Genomic DNA, 18626 nt, shown 5'->3' with positions numbered 1-18626 from the left:
AGAGCTCGCTTAGGCAATGAACAACTTCTCTGATAGAAAACAACATATGTAGCATCGATATTAGTCAGAAACATTTATTCTACTGTCAAAAGGTACTACAAAGTGTAAATGGGATAATTTTCGTCACAAGGTCAGTCTCGTCCAAAACAGAGTTTTGTAAGTGAGTTCTTCATGACTTACTTGAGGGTTGGGTTTTGATTTCGACAATGCTCACTTGCCCACTAACACAGGATACACAGCTGCAGTGATTGCACTCTATCTGTCCTACCGCAGAACACACAGACAGTGAGACAGACTTCCCAGCAGCGGTTCGGACATACAGTGCCTTTAGAAAAGTATTCACACCCCTTTACTTTTTCCACATTTTGTTTTGTTACAGGCTGAATTTTAAATGGATCAAATTCAGATTTTTTTTGTCACTGTTTAATGGCTGTGATAGGAGAGAACTCAGGATGGATCAAAAACATTGTAGTTACTCCACAATACTAACATAATTGACAGAGTGAAAAGAAGGAAGCCTGTACAGAATTAAAAAATATTCCAAAACATGCATCCTGTTTGCAACAAGGCACTAAAGTAATACTGCAAAAAATGTGGCAAAGCAATTAACTTTTTGTCCTGAATACAAAGTGTTATGTTTATGGGCCAATCCAATCCAATACATTACTGAGTACCTCTCTCCATATTTTCAAGCGAAGTGGTGGCTGCATCATGTTATGTCTATCATTGTAACCGTTAAGGACTGGGGAGTTTTTCAGGATAAAAAAGAAACGAAATGGAGCTAAGCACAGGCAAAATCCTAGAGGAAAACGTGGTTGTCTGCCTTCCACCAGACTGGGAGATGAATTCACCTTTCAACAGAGCAATAACGCAATGTAAATTCGGTTTGCAAATTACATTGAAGTACTCTCAGCCAGCAAATGCTATTGGTGTGCCTGAGCCCTTAGCTGCCAGTAGCTGGCCCATAGGAACAAGCTCTCTATTAGCTACCAGTAGCTGGCCCATAGGAACAAGCTCTCTATTAGCTACCAGTAGCTGGCCCATAGGAACAAGCTCTCTATTAGCTACCAGTAGCTGGCCCATAGGAACAAGCTCTCTATTAGCTGCCAGTAGCTGGCCCATGGAACAAGCTCTCTATTAGCTGCCAGTAGCTGGCCCATAGGAACAAGCTCTCTATTAGCTGCCAGTAGCTGGCCCATAGGAACAAGCTCTCTATTAGCTGCCAGTAGCTGGCCCATAGGAACAAGCTCTCTATTAGCTACCAGCAGCTGGCCCATAGGAACCAGCTGTCTAGTAGCTACCAGTAGCTGGCCCATAGGAACAAGCTCTCTATTAGCTACCAGTAGCTGGCCCATAGGAACAAGCTCTCTATTAGCTACCAGTAGCTGGCCCATAGGAACAAGCTCTCTATTAGCTACCAGTAGCTGGCCCGTAGGAACAAGCTCTCTATTAGCTACCAGTAGCTGGCCCGTAGGAACAAGCTCTCTATTAGCTACCAGTAAGAGGATTCAGGAGGGCTCTGGATCAATGAGCTAGTCACTCCCTCAGCACCTAAGGTGTTAGCAGCTATAATAGATTTCGGTACATCTCATGCTCTCTCTCTCTCTCGCTCTCTCTCGCTCTCTCTCGCTCTGTGTCTTTCTCACACGGTACATATTAGACCAAGATGAGAAGCAACTATCCCAGTCCTTCTGTTCCCAAACTCCTACTCTACTAAATCATACGAGTCTATTGAAATGCTAGGAAAGCATTTCGTTAGCCTGCATAGAGTTTCATCTGTGCATATATTGTTGCGAGTCTCTGACAATGTTGTGTTGATTTAGATTTAACCCCTCAAAATATCACGGCACAAAATATCAGTGAGACTGGGCAAGTGTGATCACCCTGTGAGATTAGCTAGATGAAAATAACAGGGATGCATTGCTTGCTCCTTTCAAATCTTACATTTTTCAGGTTCAGCCCCCCTCAAGATTTGGCTCAAAATATCCAAGCACAAAATGTCACAGCGAGACTGGACGAGTGTAATCACCCTCTGAGATTAGCTAGATGAAAATACAAGAAACACAATGCATGCACCTTTCAAATCGTACATTTTCTCCTTTCAAATCATAAATCTTCAATGTGACAAATAGCTCTTCAGACCATGTCACCCCAAAGTCGCACAACACACTAAATACAGTGCATTCGGAAAGTATTCAGACCCCTTGACTTTTTCCACATTTTGTTACTTTACAGCCTTATTCTAAAATGGATTAAATAAATGTTATTTCTCATCAAACTACACACAATACCCCATAATGACGAAGCGAAAACATTTATTTTTATTTTTTGCACGTAAAAAATAAAAATAAAAACTGAAATACTTTATTTACATAAGTATTCAGACCCTTTGCTATGAGACTTCGAAATTGAGCTCAGGTGCATCCTGTTTCCATTGATCATCCTTGAGATGTTTCTTGATTGGACATGATTTGGAAAGGCACACACCAGTCTATATAAGGTCCTGCAGTTGACAGTGCATGTCAGAGCAAAAACCAAGCCATGAGGTCGAAGGAATTGTCCGTAGATCTCAGAGACAAGATTGTGTCGAGGCACAGATCTGGGGAAGGGTACCAAAACATTTCTGCAGCATTGAAGGTCCCCAGGAACACAGTGGCCTCCATCATTCTTAAATGGAAGTTTGAAATCACCAAGACTCTTCCTAGAGCTGGCCGCCCAGCCAAACTGAGGAACCGGGGGATAAGGGTTTTGGTCAGGGAGGTGACCAAGAACCTGACGGTCACTCTGACAGAGCTCCAGAGTTCCTCTGTGGAGATGGGAGAACCTTCCAGAAGGACAACCATCTCTGCAGCACTCCACCCATCAGTCCTTTATGGTAGTGGCCAGACGGAAGCCACTCCTCAGTAAAAGGCACATGACAGCCCGGTTGGAGTTTGCCAAAAGGCACCTAAAGGACTCTCAGACCATGAAAAACAAGATTCTTTGTTCTGATGAAACCAAGATTGAACTATTTGGCCTGAATGCCAAGCGTCACGTCTGGAGGAAACATGGCACCATCCCTACGGTGAAGCATGGTGGTGGCAGCATCATGCTGTGGGGATGTTTTTCAGCGGCAGGGACTGGGAGACTAGTCAGGATCGAGGGAAAGATGATCGGAGCAATGTACAGAGAGCTCCTTGATGAAAACCTGCTCCAGAGCGCTCAGGACCTCAGACTGGGGGCGAAGATTCACCTTCCAACAGGATAACGACCCTAAGCACACAGTCAAGACATCGCAGGAGTGGCTTTGGGACAAGTCTCTGAATGTCCTTGAGTGGCCCAGCCAGAGCCCGGACTTGAACCTGATCGAACATCTCTGGAGAGACCTGAAAATGGCTGTGCAGCGATGCTCCCCATCCAACCTGACAGAGCTTGAGAGGATCTGCAGTGAAGAACGGGAGAAACTCCCCAAATACAGGTGTGCCAAGCTTGTAGCGTCATACCCAAGAAGACTCGAGGCTGTAGTCGCTGCCAAAGGTGCTTCAATAAAGTAGAGTAAAGGTTCTGAATACTTATGTAAATATATATTTATTTATTTTTACATTTGCAAGCATTTCTAAAACCTGCTTTTGCTTTGTCATTATGGGGTATTGTGTGTAGATTGATGACAATTTAATCCATTTTAGAATAAGGCTGTAACGTCACAACATTTGGAAAAAGTCTAGGGGTCTGAATACTTTTCGAATGCACTATCTTCTGCTCCATTCAAATCTTTAACTCCACTGTTCCGAAAGGCTTCTCATCCAATTTACCCCTCGGTCTGTACAACCTTGAGCTGGAGTGAGCAAAACAAAAGAGACTATCATTCCATCATCAGGCGGTGACCATGGCCAATCAGTTGATTGAATCAGTGGAGAGAATAACTCCAGCCTCTGAAAGTCTTCTCTCAAACACAAGGCTATCAACAGAGTTATCTGTTTTTGTATCCTGGAGACATAAGGATGTCTGGACTTCCTCTCCTCTGCCCTCTTCCACTCTCCTGTCCTCTCCCTTACATTTCTCTGTCCTGTCTTCCTTCTGTGACAAACCGTACAGGCCAAAACATTAATCATTTTGGCACTATGCCGTTTTAATTTTTTTCCCTTAAATGTCTGATCAGAGGAATGTAAAAGAAGCTTCGATTGCCTTTGATGATCAAATGAACATCACATCAAAGCACACTGAGCTAGCTTTAAGGTAGTGTCTTAAAGTAACTGTCCAGTGTTTCTAGATTTCTGTGAAATATGACCTATAATTACCTACAATATGAGTGAAATAGTTTTCCTTCCCAAAAATGGTTGTTAAGTATGTTAAAAAGCAGCTTTTCTGTGTTAGAATGGTGTGGGCGTCCAATAACAGAATGTAAAATATATTCATGCGAGTAGACTTCTGATTGGCCAGCTCATCCTCTAGACCGCTGATTGGCCAGCTCATCCTCATCAGGAGTATGACATCATACTATGAGGAAATAGTTTTGAAATGCAAGTTTGAGCTGGGGTTTTTGAAGTGTTTTATTTCTCAAATTTATGCTTTGGACACATGAGTATAGGACTAGTCAACAACATTATTTGGGTATGAGTTAACAGAATATACCATTTTAAAAGTGAGATTTTCACTGGACAGTTACTTTAAGGCAGAGCTCAAATATTTCTTAAACCTGTTCCCAGGCTGTACTCTGCAGACCCCAGTTTCTACCCTTGCACAATTACAGACAGACAAATGGGTGTGAACATTTAAACGAAATTGGGATCATTAACTTTTAGAAAAAATCCCTAACCAATGTTTTTATCGTTAACAGTTATAATAATGGCAGAGAGTGAGACAGGGAAGTGACAGCAGTGAAGTCCTGTATGGCAATACTTAGAGAAGTTAATTGAAAAGGTGGTAAAATGCATACTTTGCGAGGTGGAATTGAGCTACAGTGGCAGCTTAACCATCTAAAACGGAGGCACTGTGGGACCCAAACCATTGTTGGCAGCAGTGCAGGCCCCCAACAACAGACGTTAGACAGACTCTTCACACAAAAGAAGTGCGATAAGGGACGGCGTGAGAAAATCACAGCGCTGATTACAGAAATGATTGCAGTTTATATGCCGCCATTGTCAATGGTAGAGGATGTCGGCTTCAATACCCTGATGGAATACCTAGAACCAGACTACAAGATGCTACGTGATGGCCTGGATGGAGAAATTGTACAATGATTGCTCTGCAAGTACAAAGTGTGAGCTCTCAAACACCATACATGGCATTAATAACAGATTGTTGGACGTCTATGAACACACTGTCATACATCACTTCAATGAGCCATTTCATCGATGAGAAGTGGGACATGAAGTCCCATGTACTGACCACTGAGAACATGGAGGAGAGGTAGCAGATAACCCAAAAGCATCATTTACTACCATCGTTGCTGAGTGGGTGGGGGACAGCAGTAAGGTGAGCGCCGTCTGGGAGCCATGACTGCGGTAGATTGAACTGCATTGCCCCCTAGCGGTCATACTCAGGACCATATCTGCATTGTGAATTCATTATGATTTTATCTTATCGTTTTAACCCCCTAACATCGATGTCCACACCCCCGCTGAAATCTAATTGGCATAATAAAAAAATCCCCATAACATTTTGTCAGTTTATGCTAGAGATCTGTTTTTTTGCATTAGATGCATCTCAATCCACCGCATCCGTCTATGTCGCGCTTCCGCATCTGCGGTGAAAGGTGACCGAGCTAGAGTGTTTTGTCAGACCATGAGACATCCCGAAAATCGGTCTTCTCACAAAAGCGTCCGAAACGGTTTGGACTACATAACTATTATGACCCCTCTATGGAAATAGGAGACTCTCACGAGCACAATGGTTATCTGATGTTCCATGTGGTGAATTTGTTATTCAATGTGTTTGTATGGGCTAATAGCAGTAAGGCCAAAAATATAATTGTTCATATACAGTACCAGTCAAAAGTTTGGACACACCTACTCATTCCAGGGTTTTTCTTAATTTTTACTCTTTTCTACATTGTAGAATAATAGTGAAGACATCAAACTATGAAATAACACATATGGACTCATGTAGTAACCCAAAAAGTGTTAAACAAATCAAAATCAGCGTTCAACACCATAGTGCCCTCAAAGCTCATCATTAAGCTAAGGACACTGGGACTAAACACCTCCCTCTGCAACTGGATCCTGGACTTCCTGACGGGCCGCCCCCAGGTGGTAAGGGTAGGTAACAACACATCTGCCACGCTGATCCTCAACAACACGGGGGCACCTCAGGGGTGCATGCTCAGTCCCCTCCTGTTCTCCCTGTTCACCCATGACTGCATGGCCAGGCACGACTCCAACACCATCATTAAGTTTGCCGACGACACAACAGTGGTAGGCCTGATCACCGACAACGATGAGACACCCTATAGAGAGGTCAGTGACCTGGCCGTATGATGCCAGGATAACAACCTCTCCCTCAACGTGATCAAGACAAAGGAGATGATTGTGGACTACAGGGGGAAAAATAGTATTGAGAACGCCCCCATTCTCGTCGACGGGGCTGTAGTGGAACAGGTTGAGAGCTTCAAGATCCTTGGTGTCCACATCACCAACAAACTATCATTGTCCAAACACACCAAGACAGTCGTGAAGAGGGCACGACAAAGCCTATTCCCCATCAGGAGACTGAAAAGATTTGGCATGGGTCCTCAGATCCTCAAAACGTTATACAGCTGCACCATCGAGAGCATCCTGACTGGTTGCATCACTTCCTGGTATGGCAACTGCTCGGCCTCCGACCGCAAGGCACTACAGAGGGTAGTGCGTACGGCCCAGTACATCACTGGGGCCAAGATTCCTGCCATCCAGGACCTCTATACCAGGCGGTGTCAGAGGAAGGCCCTAAAAATTGTCAAAGACTCCAGCCACCCTAGTCATAGACTGTTCTCTCTGCTATCGCACGGCAAGCAGTCCCGGAGCGCCAAGTCTAGGTCCAAAAGGCTTCTTAACAGCTTCTACCCCCAAGCCATAAGACTGCTGAACAGCTAATCATGGCTACCCAGACTATTTGCGTTGTCCCCCCACCCCCTCTTTTACGCTGCTGCTACTCTCTGTTTACTATCTATGCATAGTCACTTTAACTCTACCCACATGTACGTATTACCTCAATTACCTCAACTAACCTGTACTGGTACCCCCTGTATATAGCCTCCCTACTGTTATTTTATTTTACTGCTGCTCTTTAATTATTTTAATTATTTTTTACTTATCTATTTTTTACTTAACACTTATTTTTCTTAACTGCGATGTTGGTTAAGGGCTTGTAAGTAAGCATTTCACTCTTGGCATTCTCTCAACCAGCTTCATGAGGTAGTCACCTGGAATGCATTTCAATTAACAGGTGTGCCTTTGTGGGATTTCTTTCCTTCTTAATGCGTTTGAGCCAATCAGTTGTGTTGTGACAAGGTAGGGGTGGTATACAGAAGATAGCCCTATTTGGTAAAAGACCAAGTCCATATAATGGCAAGAACAGCTTAAATAAGCAAAGAGAAATGAGAGTCCATCATTACTTTAAGACATGAAGGTCAGTCAATACGGACATTTTCAAGAACTTTGAAAGTTTCTTCAAGTGCAGTCGCAAAAACCATCAAGCGCTATGATGAAACTAGCTCTCATGAGGACCGCCACAGGAAAGGAAGACCCAGAGTTACCTCTTCTGCAGAGGATAAGTTAATTAGAGTTACCAGCATCAGAAATTGCAGCCCAAATAAATGCTTCACAGAGTTCAAGTAACAGACACATCTCAACATCAACTGTTCAGAGGAGACTGTGTGAATCAGGCCTTCATGATCGAATTGCTACAATGAAACCACTACTAAAGGACACCAATAATAAGAAGAAACTTGCTTGGGCCAAGAAACACGAGCGATGGACATTAGACCGGTGGAAATCTGTCCTTTGGTCTGGAGTCCAAATTTGAGATTTTTGGTTCCAACCGCAGTGTCTTTGTGAGACGCAGAGTAGGTGAACGGATGATCTCCGCATGTGTATTTCCCACCACATAGCATGAAGGAGGAGGTGTGATTGTGTGGGGGTGCTTTGCTGGTGACACGGTCAGTGATTTTATTTAGAATTCAAGGCACACTTAACCAGCATGGCTACCAAAGCATTCTGCATTAATACGCCATCCCATCTGGTTTGTGCTTAGTGGGACTATCATTTGTTTTTCAACAGGACAATGACCCAACACACCTCCAGGCTGCGTAAGGGTGATTCTACCAAGAAGGAGAATGATGGAGTGCTTCATCAGATGACCTGGCCTCCACAATCCCCCGATCTCAACCAAATTGAGATGGTTTGGGATGATTCGGACCGCAGAGTGAAGGAAAAGCAGCCAGCAAGTGCTCAGCATATGTGGAAACTCCTTCAAGACTGTTGGAAAAGCATTCCAGGTGAAGCTGGTTAGAGAATGCCTAGTGTGCAAAGCTGTCATCAAGGCAAAGGGTGGCTATTTGAAGAATCTCAAATATAAAATATAATTTGATTTGTTTAACACTTTTTTGGTTACTACATGATTCCATATGTGTTATTTCATAGTTTTGATGTCTTCACTATTATTCTACAATGTAGAAAATAGTAAAAATAAAGAGAAACCCTTGAATGAGTAGGTGTTCTAAAACTTTTGACCGGTAGTGTGTGTGTCTGTGTATGTATGTATGTATGTGTTTATATATATATATATATATATATATATACTGCTCAAAAAAATAAAGGGAACACTAAAATAACACATCCTAGATCTGAATGAATGAAATAATCTTATTAAATACTTTTTTCTTTACTTAGTTGAATGTGCTGACAACAAAATCACACAAATATTATCAATGGAAATCAAATTTATCAACCCATGGAGGTCTGGATTTGGAGTCACCCTCAAAATTAAAGTGGAAAACCACACTACAGGCTGATCCAACTTTGATGTAATGTCCTTAAAACAAGTCAAAATGAGGCTCAGTAGTGTGTGTGTGGCCTCCACGTGCCTGTATGACCTCCCTACAACGCCTTGGCATGCTCCTGATGAGGTGGCGGATGGTCTCCTGAGGGATCTCCTCCCAGACCTGGACTAAAGCATCCGCCAACTCCTGGACAGTCTGTGGTGCAATGTGGCGTTGGTGGATGGAGAGAGACATGATGTCCCAGATGTGCTCAATTGGATTCAGGTCTGGGGAACGGGCGGGCCAGTCCATAGCATCAATGCCTTCCTCTTGCAGGAACTGCTGACACACTCCAGCCACATGAGGTCTAGCATTGTCTTGCATTAGGAGGAACCCAGGACCAACCGCACCAGCATATGGTCTCACAAGCGGTCTGAGGATCTCATCTCGCTACCTAATGGCAGTCAGGCTACCTCTGGCGAGCACATGGAGGGCTGTGCGGCCCCCCAAAGAAATGCCACCCCACACCATGACTGACCCACCGCCAAACCGGTCATGCTGGAGGATGTTGCAGGCAGCAGAACGTTCTTCACGGCGTCTCCAGACTCTGTCACATGTGCTCAGTGTGAACCTGCTTTCATCTGTGAAGAGCACAGGGCGCCAGTGGCGAATTTGCCAATCTTGGTGTTCTCTGGCAAATGCCAAACGTCCTGCACGTTGTTGGGCTGTAAGCACAACCCCCACCTGTGGACGTCGGGCCCTCATACCACCCTCATGGAGTCTGTTTCTGACCGTTTGAGCAGACACATGCACATTTGTGGCCTGCTGGAGGTCATTTTGCAGGGCTCTGGCAGTGCTCCTCCTGCTCCTCCTTGCACAAAGGCGGAGGTAGCAGTCCTGCTGCTGGGTTGTTGCCCTCCTACGGCCTCCTCCACGTCTCCTGATGTACTGGCCTGTCTCCTGGTAGCGCCTTCATGCTCTGGACACTACGCTAACAGACACAGCAAACCTTCTTGCCACAGCTCGCATTGATGTGCCATCCTGGATGAGCTGCACTACCTGAGCCACTTGTGTGGGTTGTAGACTCCGTCTCATGCTACCACTAGAGTGAAAGCACCGCCAGCATTCAAAAGTGACCAAAACATCAGCCAGGAAGCATAGGAACTGAGAAGTGGTCTGTGGTCACCACCTGCAAAACCAGTCCTTTATTGGGAGTGTCTTGCTAATTGCCTATAATTTCCACCTGTTGTCTATTCCATTTGCACAACAGCATGTGAAATGTATTGTCAATCATTGTTGCTCCCTAAGTGGACAGTTTGATTTCACAGAAGTGTGATTGACTTGGAGTTACATTGTGTTGTTTAAGTGTTCCCTTTATTTTTTTGAGCAGTGTGTATGTATATATATATATATATATTTATTTATTTTATCTTATTTTTTATTTTATTTTATTTTATATTTTTTTTTGGGGGGGGGGAATGGATCAGCTTAATATTGCAGATAGATTGTATCTTCTATCAATGTAATTGTCTGCATCACTTCCAATCCCCCATGTTTTTTTTTTTATATATATATATATACAGTGGGGAAAAAAAGTATTTAGTCAGCCACCAATTGTGCAAGTTCTCCCACTTAAAAAGATGAGAGAGGCCTGTAATTTTCATCATAGGTACACGTCAACTATGACAGACAAATTGAGATTTTTTTTACAGAAAATCACATTGTAGGATTTTTTAATGAATTTATTTGCAAATTATGGTGGAAAATAAGTATTTGGTCACCTACAAAGAAGCAAGATTTCTGGCTCTCACAGACCTGTAACTTCTTCTTTAAGAGGCTCCTCTGTCCTCCACTCGTTACCTGTATTAATGGCACCTGTTTGAACTTGTTATCAGTATAAAAGACACCTGTCCACAACCTCAAACAGTCACACTCCAAACTCCACTATGGCCAAGACCAAAGAGCTGTCAAAGGACACCAGAAACAAAATTGTAGACCTGCACCAGGCTGGGAAGACTGCATCTGCAATAGGTAAGCAGCTTGGTTTGAAGAAATCAACTGTGGGAGCAATTATTAGGAAATGGAAGACATACAAGACCACTGATAATCTCCCTCGATCTGGGGCTCCATGCAAGATCTCACCCCGTGGGGTCAAAATGATCACAAGAACGGTGAGCAGAAATCCCAGAACCACACGGGGGGACCTAGTGAATGACCTGCAGAGAGCTGGGACCAAAGTAACAAAGCCTACCATCAGTAACACACTACGCCGCCAGGGACTCAAATCCTGCAGTGCTAGACGTGTCCCCCTGCTTAAGCCAGTACATGTCCAGGCCCGTCTGAAGTTTGCTAGAGTGCATCCAGAAGAGGATTGGGAAAATGTCATATGGTCAGATGAAACCAAAATAGAACTTTTTGGTAAAAACTCAACTCGTCGTGTTTGGAGGACAAAGAATGCTGAGTTGCATCCAAAGAACACCATACCTACTGTGAAGCATGGGGGTGAAAACATCATGCTTTGGGGCTGTTTTTCTGCAAAGGGACCAGGACGACTGATCCGTGTAAAGGAAAGAATGAATGGGGCCATGTAACGTGAGATTTTGAGTGAAAACCTCCTTCCATCAGCAAGGGCATTGAAGATGAAAACGTGGCTGGGTCTTTCAGCATGACAATGATCCCAAACACACCGCCCGGGCAACGAAGGAGTGGCTTCGTAAGAAGCATTTCAAGGTCCTGGAGTGGCCTAGCCAGTCTCCAGATCTCAACCCCATAGAAAATCTTTGGAGGGAGTTGAAAGTCTGTGTTGCCCAGCGACAGCCCCAAAACATCACTGCTCTAGAGGAGATCTGCATGGAGGAATGGGCCAAAATACCAGCAACAGTGTGTGAAAACCTTGTGAAGACTTACAGAAAATGTTTGACCTGTGTCATTGCCAACAAAGGGTATATAACAAAGTATTGAGAAACTTTTGTTATTGACCAAATACTTATTTTCCACCATAATTTGCAAATAAATTCATTAAAAATCCTACAATGTGATTTTCTGGATTTTCTCGTTTTGTCTGTCATAGTTGACGTGTACCTATGATGAAAATTACAGGCCTCATCTTTTTAAGTGGGAGAACTTGCACAATTGGTGGCTGACTAAATACTTTTTTTCCCCACTGTATACTCCCCTTTATTACTTTTCAACCCCACCATCCTTTCCCTACTTGGAGTAAATTAGTGAACAACAATGCCCAGGCCTCTACTTCCGGTCTATACTTACTATCTACACCTTATGGACAGAGTTAATTTTACAATAATTATATTATATATATTTTTATTTATTTTATTTTTTTTGCTCCTGAACTACTTCTACTCTCAACCTCTCCGATCATTTTCATGATGTCCATCCGGTTTGCTTCTATATGCCATATCTTTCTAACTGTGCTCTTTCCCAAAAGCTCCCAACATACAACCTATACACTTATTATGGACACAGTATGCTTACATTATTAGCTCTCTTTATTATTATTTGTTGTTATTTGTTATTAGTCCCATCCTTCAACTCTATTCCATTTGCACAACAGCATGTGAAATGTATTGTCAATCATTGTTGCTCCCTAAGTGGACAGTTTGATTTCACAGAAGTGTGACTGACTTGGAGTTACATTGTGTTGTTTAAGTGTTCCCTTTATTTTTTTGAGCAGTGTGTATGTATATATATATATATACACACAGTGTGTATGTGTATGTATATATATATATATATATATATATATTATTTTTTTACTTTAAGGGGTCTTAAAATTCAAAATCAAATAGCAAAATGATCGTTGGTATGACTTTCTTAAAACAATTCCATATAGCTTAGGAGAACCCCACACACTAATGACACTGTGTTGGTTAGATGAATCCAAGCAAGTGTTGTTTTGGAACATCTGGGTTACCAGATTTTGTATAATAAAGCCCTCCGACTGTGTCTACATTCATCCATACAGTTCATCCTAACCCTAGCCTCATGTTCACTGTTAGAAGTTTATACCTCTAGTCCTTTTAAACTGTTGAGCTCCCAGCTATCTCCCTCTGTCCAGCACTTTTTCTTGCTCCTCTCTGCACCTCTCTCCCAGCCTCTCCCACTGTCCCCCACCAATCCATACAGTATGGATCACTGGTCCTCTCTCTGAACCTGTAGTCTGCTGTGAGATTTGACTTTGTTCTGTGATCCGGAACTCAAACGTCTAATGACAGGCGAGGGCCAGGTCAAATGTACTCCATTGATTAATCCAGCCTACACACTGTAAAGAGAGTTGGGAGAGTGAGATAGGGACTTGATTGTGTTTGGGTGAGAGTTTACCCTTGACCTCCACCTTGTACTCCCCCTCATACATGTGCCAAGGAATGATGAGACATTTATTTCACTAGAGCGACATACACATTTAATCAGGTAGTTGCGGTAGACCGAAGTAGTGTATATTGTTGTTACTTTACAGTCCTACCAGGTTGCTTTAAATGAAGATCAAACTAAATTTAGAAAAGAGCAGGTAAAAAACGGGACACTTTTTTGTATTGTAGAAGTTGGCCTGGGGCATTCTCTATGATAAGTGTGTTGTGTTGTGGAGAGGGTGACGCTGTCCCTACTTCACTGTCACCTCTCTCCTGTGCAGCACAGCTCCAACCCACACAGCTACTGTCACCTCCTCGACCAGGCAGCTCTCTCTCACACACACGCACACACATACAGGGCCTTCAGAAAGTATTCATACCCCTTGACTTATTCCACATTTTGTTGTGTTACAGCCTGAATTCAAAATGGATTAAATATTTTTTTAAATCTCACCTATCTACACACAATACCCCATAATGACAAAGTGAACACATGTTTTTAGACATTTTTGCAAATGTATTGAAAATGAAATACAGACATATCTCCTTTACGTAAGTATTTACACCCCGAGTCAGTACTTTGTAGAAGCACCTTTGGTAGAGATTACAGCTTTGAGTCGTTTTGGGTATGTCTGTATCAGCTTTGCACATCTGTATTTGGGAATTTTCTCCTGTTCTTCCATGCAGATTTTCTCAAGCTCTGTTAAATTAGATGGTAAGTGGCGGTGAACAGCAATCTACAAGTCTTTCCACAGATTTTCAATGGGATTCAAGTCTGGGTTTTGGCTGGGCCGCTCAAGGACTTTCTTATTATTGTTCTGAAGACATTCCAGCATTGTTTTGGCTGTATGCTTGGGGTCATTATCCTCTTGGAACGTAAATCTTGGTCCCAGTCTAAGGTCGTTTGTACTCTGAAGCAGGTTCTCATCAAGGATTTGCCTGTATTTGGCTCCATTCATTGTTACCTCTATCCTTACAAGTCTCTCAGTCCCTGCCACTGAAAAGCATCCCCATAGCATGATGCTGCCACCACCATGCTTCACGGTAGGGATTGTGTCCGACAGGTGATGAGCTGTGCCTGTTTTTTTTCCAGACATAGCGCTTTGCATTTAGGCCAAAGAGTTCAATTTTTGTCTAATCAGACCACAGAATATTTTGCCTTATGCTCTGTCTTAGGCGTGCCTTTTTGCAAACTCCAGGTGTGCTGTCATGTGCCTTTTTCTCAGGAGTGGCTTCCGTCTGGCCACTCTCCCATAAAGCTCAGATTGGTAAAGGGCTGTAGAGACTGTTGTCCTTCGGGCAGTTTCTCCCATCTCAGCCAAGGAACTCTGTAGTTCTGTCAGAGTGGTCATTGGTTCTCTTGATTACCTTCCTGACCAAGGTCCTTCTTGCTCGGTTGCTCAGTTTGGTTGGACGGCCAGCTCTAGGCAGAGTCTGGGTAGTTCCATATTTTTTAAATTCCCAAATGATTGAGACCACTGTGCTCTTGGAAACTTTCAACACTCTAGAAATTGTTTTATACCCTTCCTCAGATATATGCCTCATCACAATTCTATCTCGGATATCTACGGACAGTTCCTTGGACATCATGGTATGGTTTCTGGTCCTCATGAGAGCCAGTTTCATCATAGCGCTTGATGGTTTTTGCGACTGCACTTGAAGAAACGTTCAAAGTTCTTGAACATTTCCGTATTGACTGACCTTCATGTCTTAAAGTAATGATGGACTGTTGTTTCTCTGCTTATTTGAGCTGTTCTTGCCATAATATGGACTTGGTCTTTTACCAAATAGGGCTATCTTCTGTATACCCCCTCTACCTTGTGACAACATAACTGATTGGCTCAAATGCATTAAGGAGGAAATAAATTCCACAAATTAACTTTTAACAAGGCACACCTGTTAATTGAAATGCATTCCAGGTCACTACCTCATTAAACTGGTTGATAGAATGCCAAGAGTGTGCAAAGCTGTCATAAAGGCAAAGGGTGGCTATTTGAAGAATCTGAAATATAAAATATATTTGGATTTGTTACTACATGATTGCATGTGTTATTTCATAGTTTTGATGTCTTCACTATTTTGGTAAAATGGTAAAAATAAAGAAAAACCCTGGAATGAGTAGGTGTGTCCATACTTTTGACTGGTAGATATTAGATATTTCTCTATTTCATTTTCAATACATTTGCAAACATTTCTAAAAACATATTATTAGTTTCTCGTTATTGGGTATTGTGTGTAGATGGTTGAGAAAAAAATATATGTTATCCATTTTGAATTCAAGCTGTAACATAACAAAATGTGGAATAAGTCAAGGGGTGTGAATAGTTTCTGAAGGCACACACACACAGTCAGGCGCACAACATCTGTGCAAATAGATATAGACACACACTTTTAGATGTTTAGCTATTTATTTTACACACACTCTCTCTCTCACTCACACACACACACACTAACACACACTAACACACAGTGCTTGACTCATTTTGAAGCGGCATCCTGCCTGACAAAAGAGAAGAGTTTTTCATAATTTATCTATCCATCGTATTCACCACCAACACTTACTTACATGTTCTCATTTCTCTTTCATAACCTCAGTTCTTCCTCCTCCACACTTTCTCCCACTGTCTCACATGGTCTACTACTCACTCAAAAATAGACTCCTTTAGCTTATGCAAGTGGTTAGGTTATCCTTATTGCTTTGTTAGTGCTCTTTGGTAGTTGCAGTCAGATCTGATCCATATCTCTACATATAGTATCCAGAACTCCAGGCCCCCTTGAACCAGTGGAGAGTCCATATTCCTAAACTGAGTAGTATAGGAAGGCTAAGTGCAATCACAAGCAAGGGAAGGCTTGGAACATCTAGTTGACGGGGTAGGCCGTCATTGTAAATAAGAATTTGTTCTTAACTGACTTGCCTAGTTAAATAAAGGTAAAATAAAAATACAATAAATATAGTTGTTGGATAAGTCCCATAGCCCTCAACTGTGTGGTCTTATGGAGCCTTTTGCGGGTTAGTTTCCCTGTAGGATATCACCTTAGAAATGTCAAGGATAGAGAAAGCGCAACGACTGGTGACTGTCTTCCTATTTGTTAATATGCGTTCTCTTATTCATCATTCAAAACGGATACGGTAGGCCACTAATTCATCAAGCTGTGGGTCCTGCATTAGAATCAAATCCGACCTTGGTAAGGAATGTAAACATCAGGCTAATTATGCACAGTGGTATTTTCAAGGTCAAGAGCTGGACCTTGTTAGAGAAATATCCCAAATGGGGATCAACAGTATGGAGAGATAAGATCATTAAAACAGAGAGCAGGTCCTGTAGAGAAAGGTATTGACTATATTTAATTTAAATGCAAATCCACCAACTGTCAATCATGGCCTCTGACAGCACTGCAGTTTGCATCACAGCCCAGGAAAATATTAGTTGTTGTTTTCATTCCATGTGCGTTTTATTTCTTCCCTGGCACTCAATTGTCTTCTGCTCTTTGATGGGACCACCCTTTGTTTTATAATGAAATAGCAAAGTGATAAGAGCAAATTGGGCCCATCACCTGTTTTCTGCGAGGCATATATCTGCATTTCGATGTGTAGCTACTACCATTAGAAAGCCCCATCAGGGAAAGTATCCATTAACCGTAATGTTTCCTTGTTCTAATGAGCCCCTCATCCTCATCCTCCCCTTCAGTGCATTGAATGTCTTTGATTTAACCCCATCACTCCCTGAGGAGTGTACTCAATTTAACTGAGTGTTCTTGATTAAACCCTATGACTCCCTAAGGAGTACACTATATATTGGCCCTATAATTCCCTGAGGAGTGTCCATATTTTAACCCTGTTACTCAAACAAGACAAATAAGAATGAAACTGGACAGGGCTTTGGATCATTATTTTCCTCATCCAGCTCAGCTCATAGCCAACTGACAACTAAATAGAAAACAAAAACATGTTTTATTTTCCCCTCTTCAGTTTGGTTATTTCCATAATGTGTCAATACGTATTAAACCTCCATGTGTGACAAGTCTATGACATTATCATTTGGCAGGGGAATAGAGTTGAATGTCCACACTGACGTCCTCTAAGTGAAGCTAGAATACATTAATACATTAAGCTATTATGGAAGGGTAATTGTTTACACGTCGCCCGTTGGCATCTCATAATGGTTTATGATTCATGAATTAACACACCCTTTGCCGAGACTGAGATGCTCAATTAAAAGAGCCAGTTTCCTCATTTAATGTCCTCAAAATATACATGTTAATGATACCCATCATACCCTTCTTCACAGTGTTTGATCATCAAGGATATTTGCCTAATACGTTTCCCAGAGGCAATCCACTTGCATAATCAGAAAGGTTCCGTCTTCGTTAGATACAATGGAACTGGTTAGATGATAGAATTCCATGCTTTTATCTAATTGGGGCATTCAACGATTTTGTTTGTGTTAATTTGTTGGCTCAAAAATGCTCACTGATTGGCCTGGTTATTACTGGCTAGTTTTTAATATGATGTTCTATGGATGTCTGCTGAATGTTTTGTCTGTTGCGTCTGTGTCTTTCAGGATGTAGTCTGGGGATTGAACTCCTTGTTTACCGTAAGTACCTTTTTAATCAAAACCATTTGACATCTGTTAAAATGTGTTTCTATGCTTATCATGACTACAACAGGTAGACTGAATTGTTACCGTAAAGCCTATCTCTTTTATTTATAAAACCAAACAAACCTGTTTCCGAGCAATTCCCCAAACATTTTCTGTAAACATTGAGGAGAAAGCAGGTAGGTAAGGAGAATGAGCGTGTTAAGTGTTCCTGTAAGTGACTGTTGTTGCTTGGTTGATTGGGTTGATAGCATCTCTTTCGCTCCTCTCCTGGCTGCTTCCCACAGTGATGATGCAGCCTGATGCTCAGTCATGCCCTGAGGCTTAGCTCTTAATCAGGAAGTGAGGCGCTCTCCACACAGGCCTAGCCGCCATTTTATCTCCCTAATAACACATCCTGCCTCGCCCGCCACACACGCCATCTCTACGGCAACCGGCTAATTACACTACTTTGTTTAACTTAAATCCAGGGTGACATTGCATACTGCCAGTGGCTGTTAGTATCAGACAACAACAACAACATGTAATAGTCTGGCAAATGTTGTTTTCATCAGGGTTAGCTGGTTTTAGTTTATCTGAATCAGTTTTTAGTAAACTTTCGCTGACTCGAGCTCACTCTCTCTCTTTCATTTCATTCAGGATCTACTGAACTTCGATGACCCGTTGAACATCGACGCGGCCGAGCATCATCTGCGCGATAAGGTAACAACACCAACCAGCCCACCT

General features: G+C 42.4%; 1 protein-coding gene across 1 annotated transcript in view; it reads left to right on the top strand.

Moving 5' to 3' along the window:
- Positions 1-18626, top strand: part of LOC121536689 (NEDD8-conjugating enzyme UBE2F) — a 74918-nt gene that overhangs the window by 41468 nt on the left and 14824 nt on the right. The window contains exons 8-9 of the mRNA XM_041844129.2: positions 17865-17897; positions 18540-18602. Coding sequence (XP_041700063.1) covers positions 17865-17897; positions 18540-18602 — 96 coding nt within the window. The remainder of the gene's footprint in view (positions 1-17864; positions 17898-18539; positions 18603-18626) is intronic.

Source organism: Coregonus clupeaformis, chromosome 23, assembly GCF_020615455.1.
Source record: "Coregonus clupeaformis isolate EN_2021a chromosome 23, ASM2061545v1, whole genome shotgun sequence".
Lineage (NCBI taxonomy): Eukaryota > Metazoa > Chordata > Actinopteri > Salmoniformes > Salmonidae > Coregonus > Coregonus clupeaformis.
Note: the sequence above shows the minus strand (reverse complement) of the source record. Positions and strands in the feature narration are given on the sequence as shown.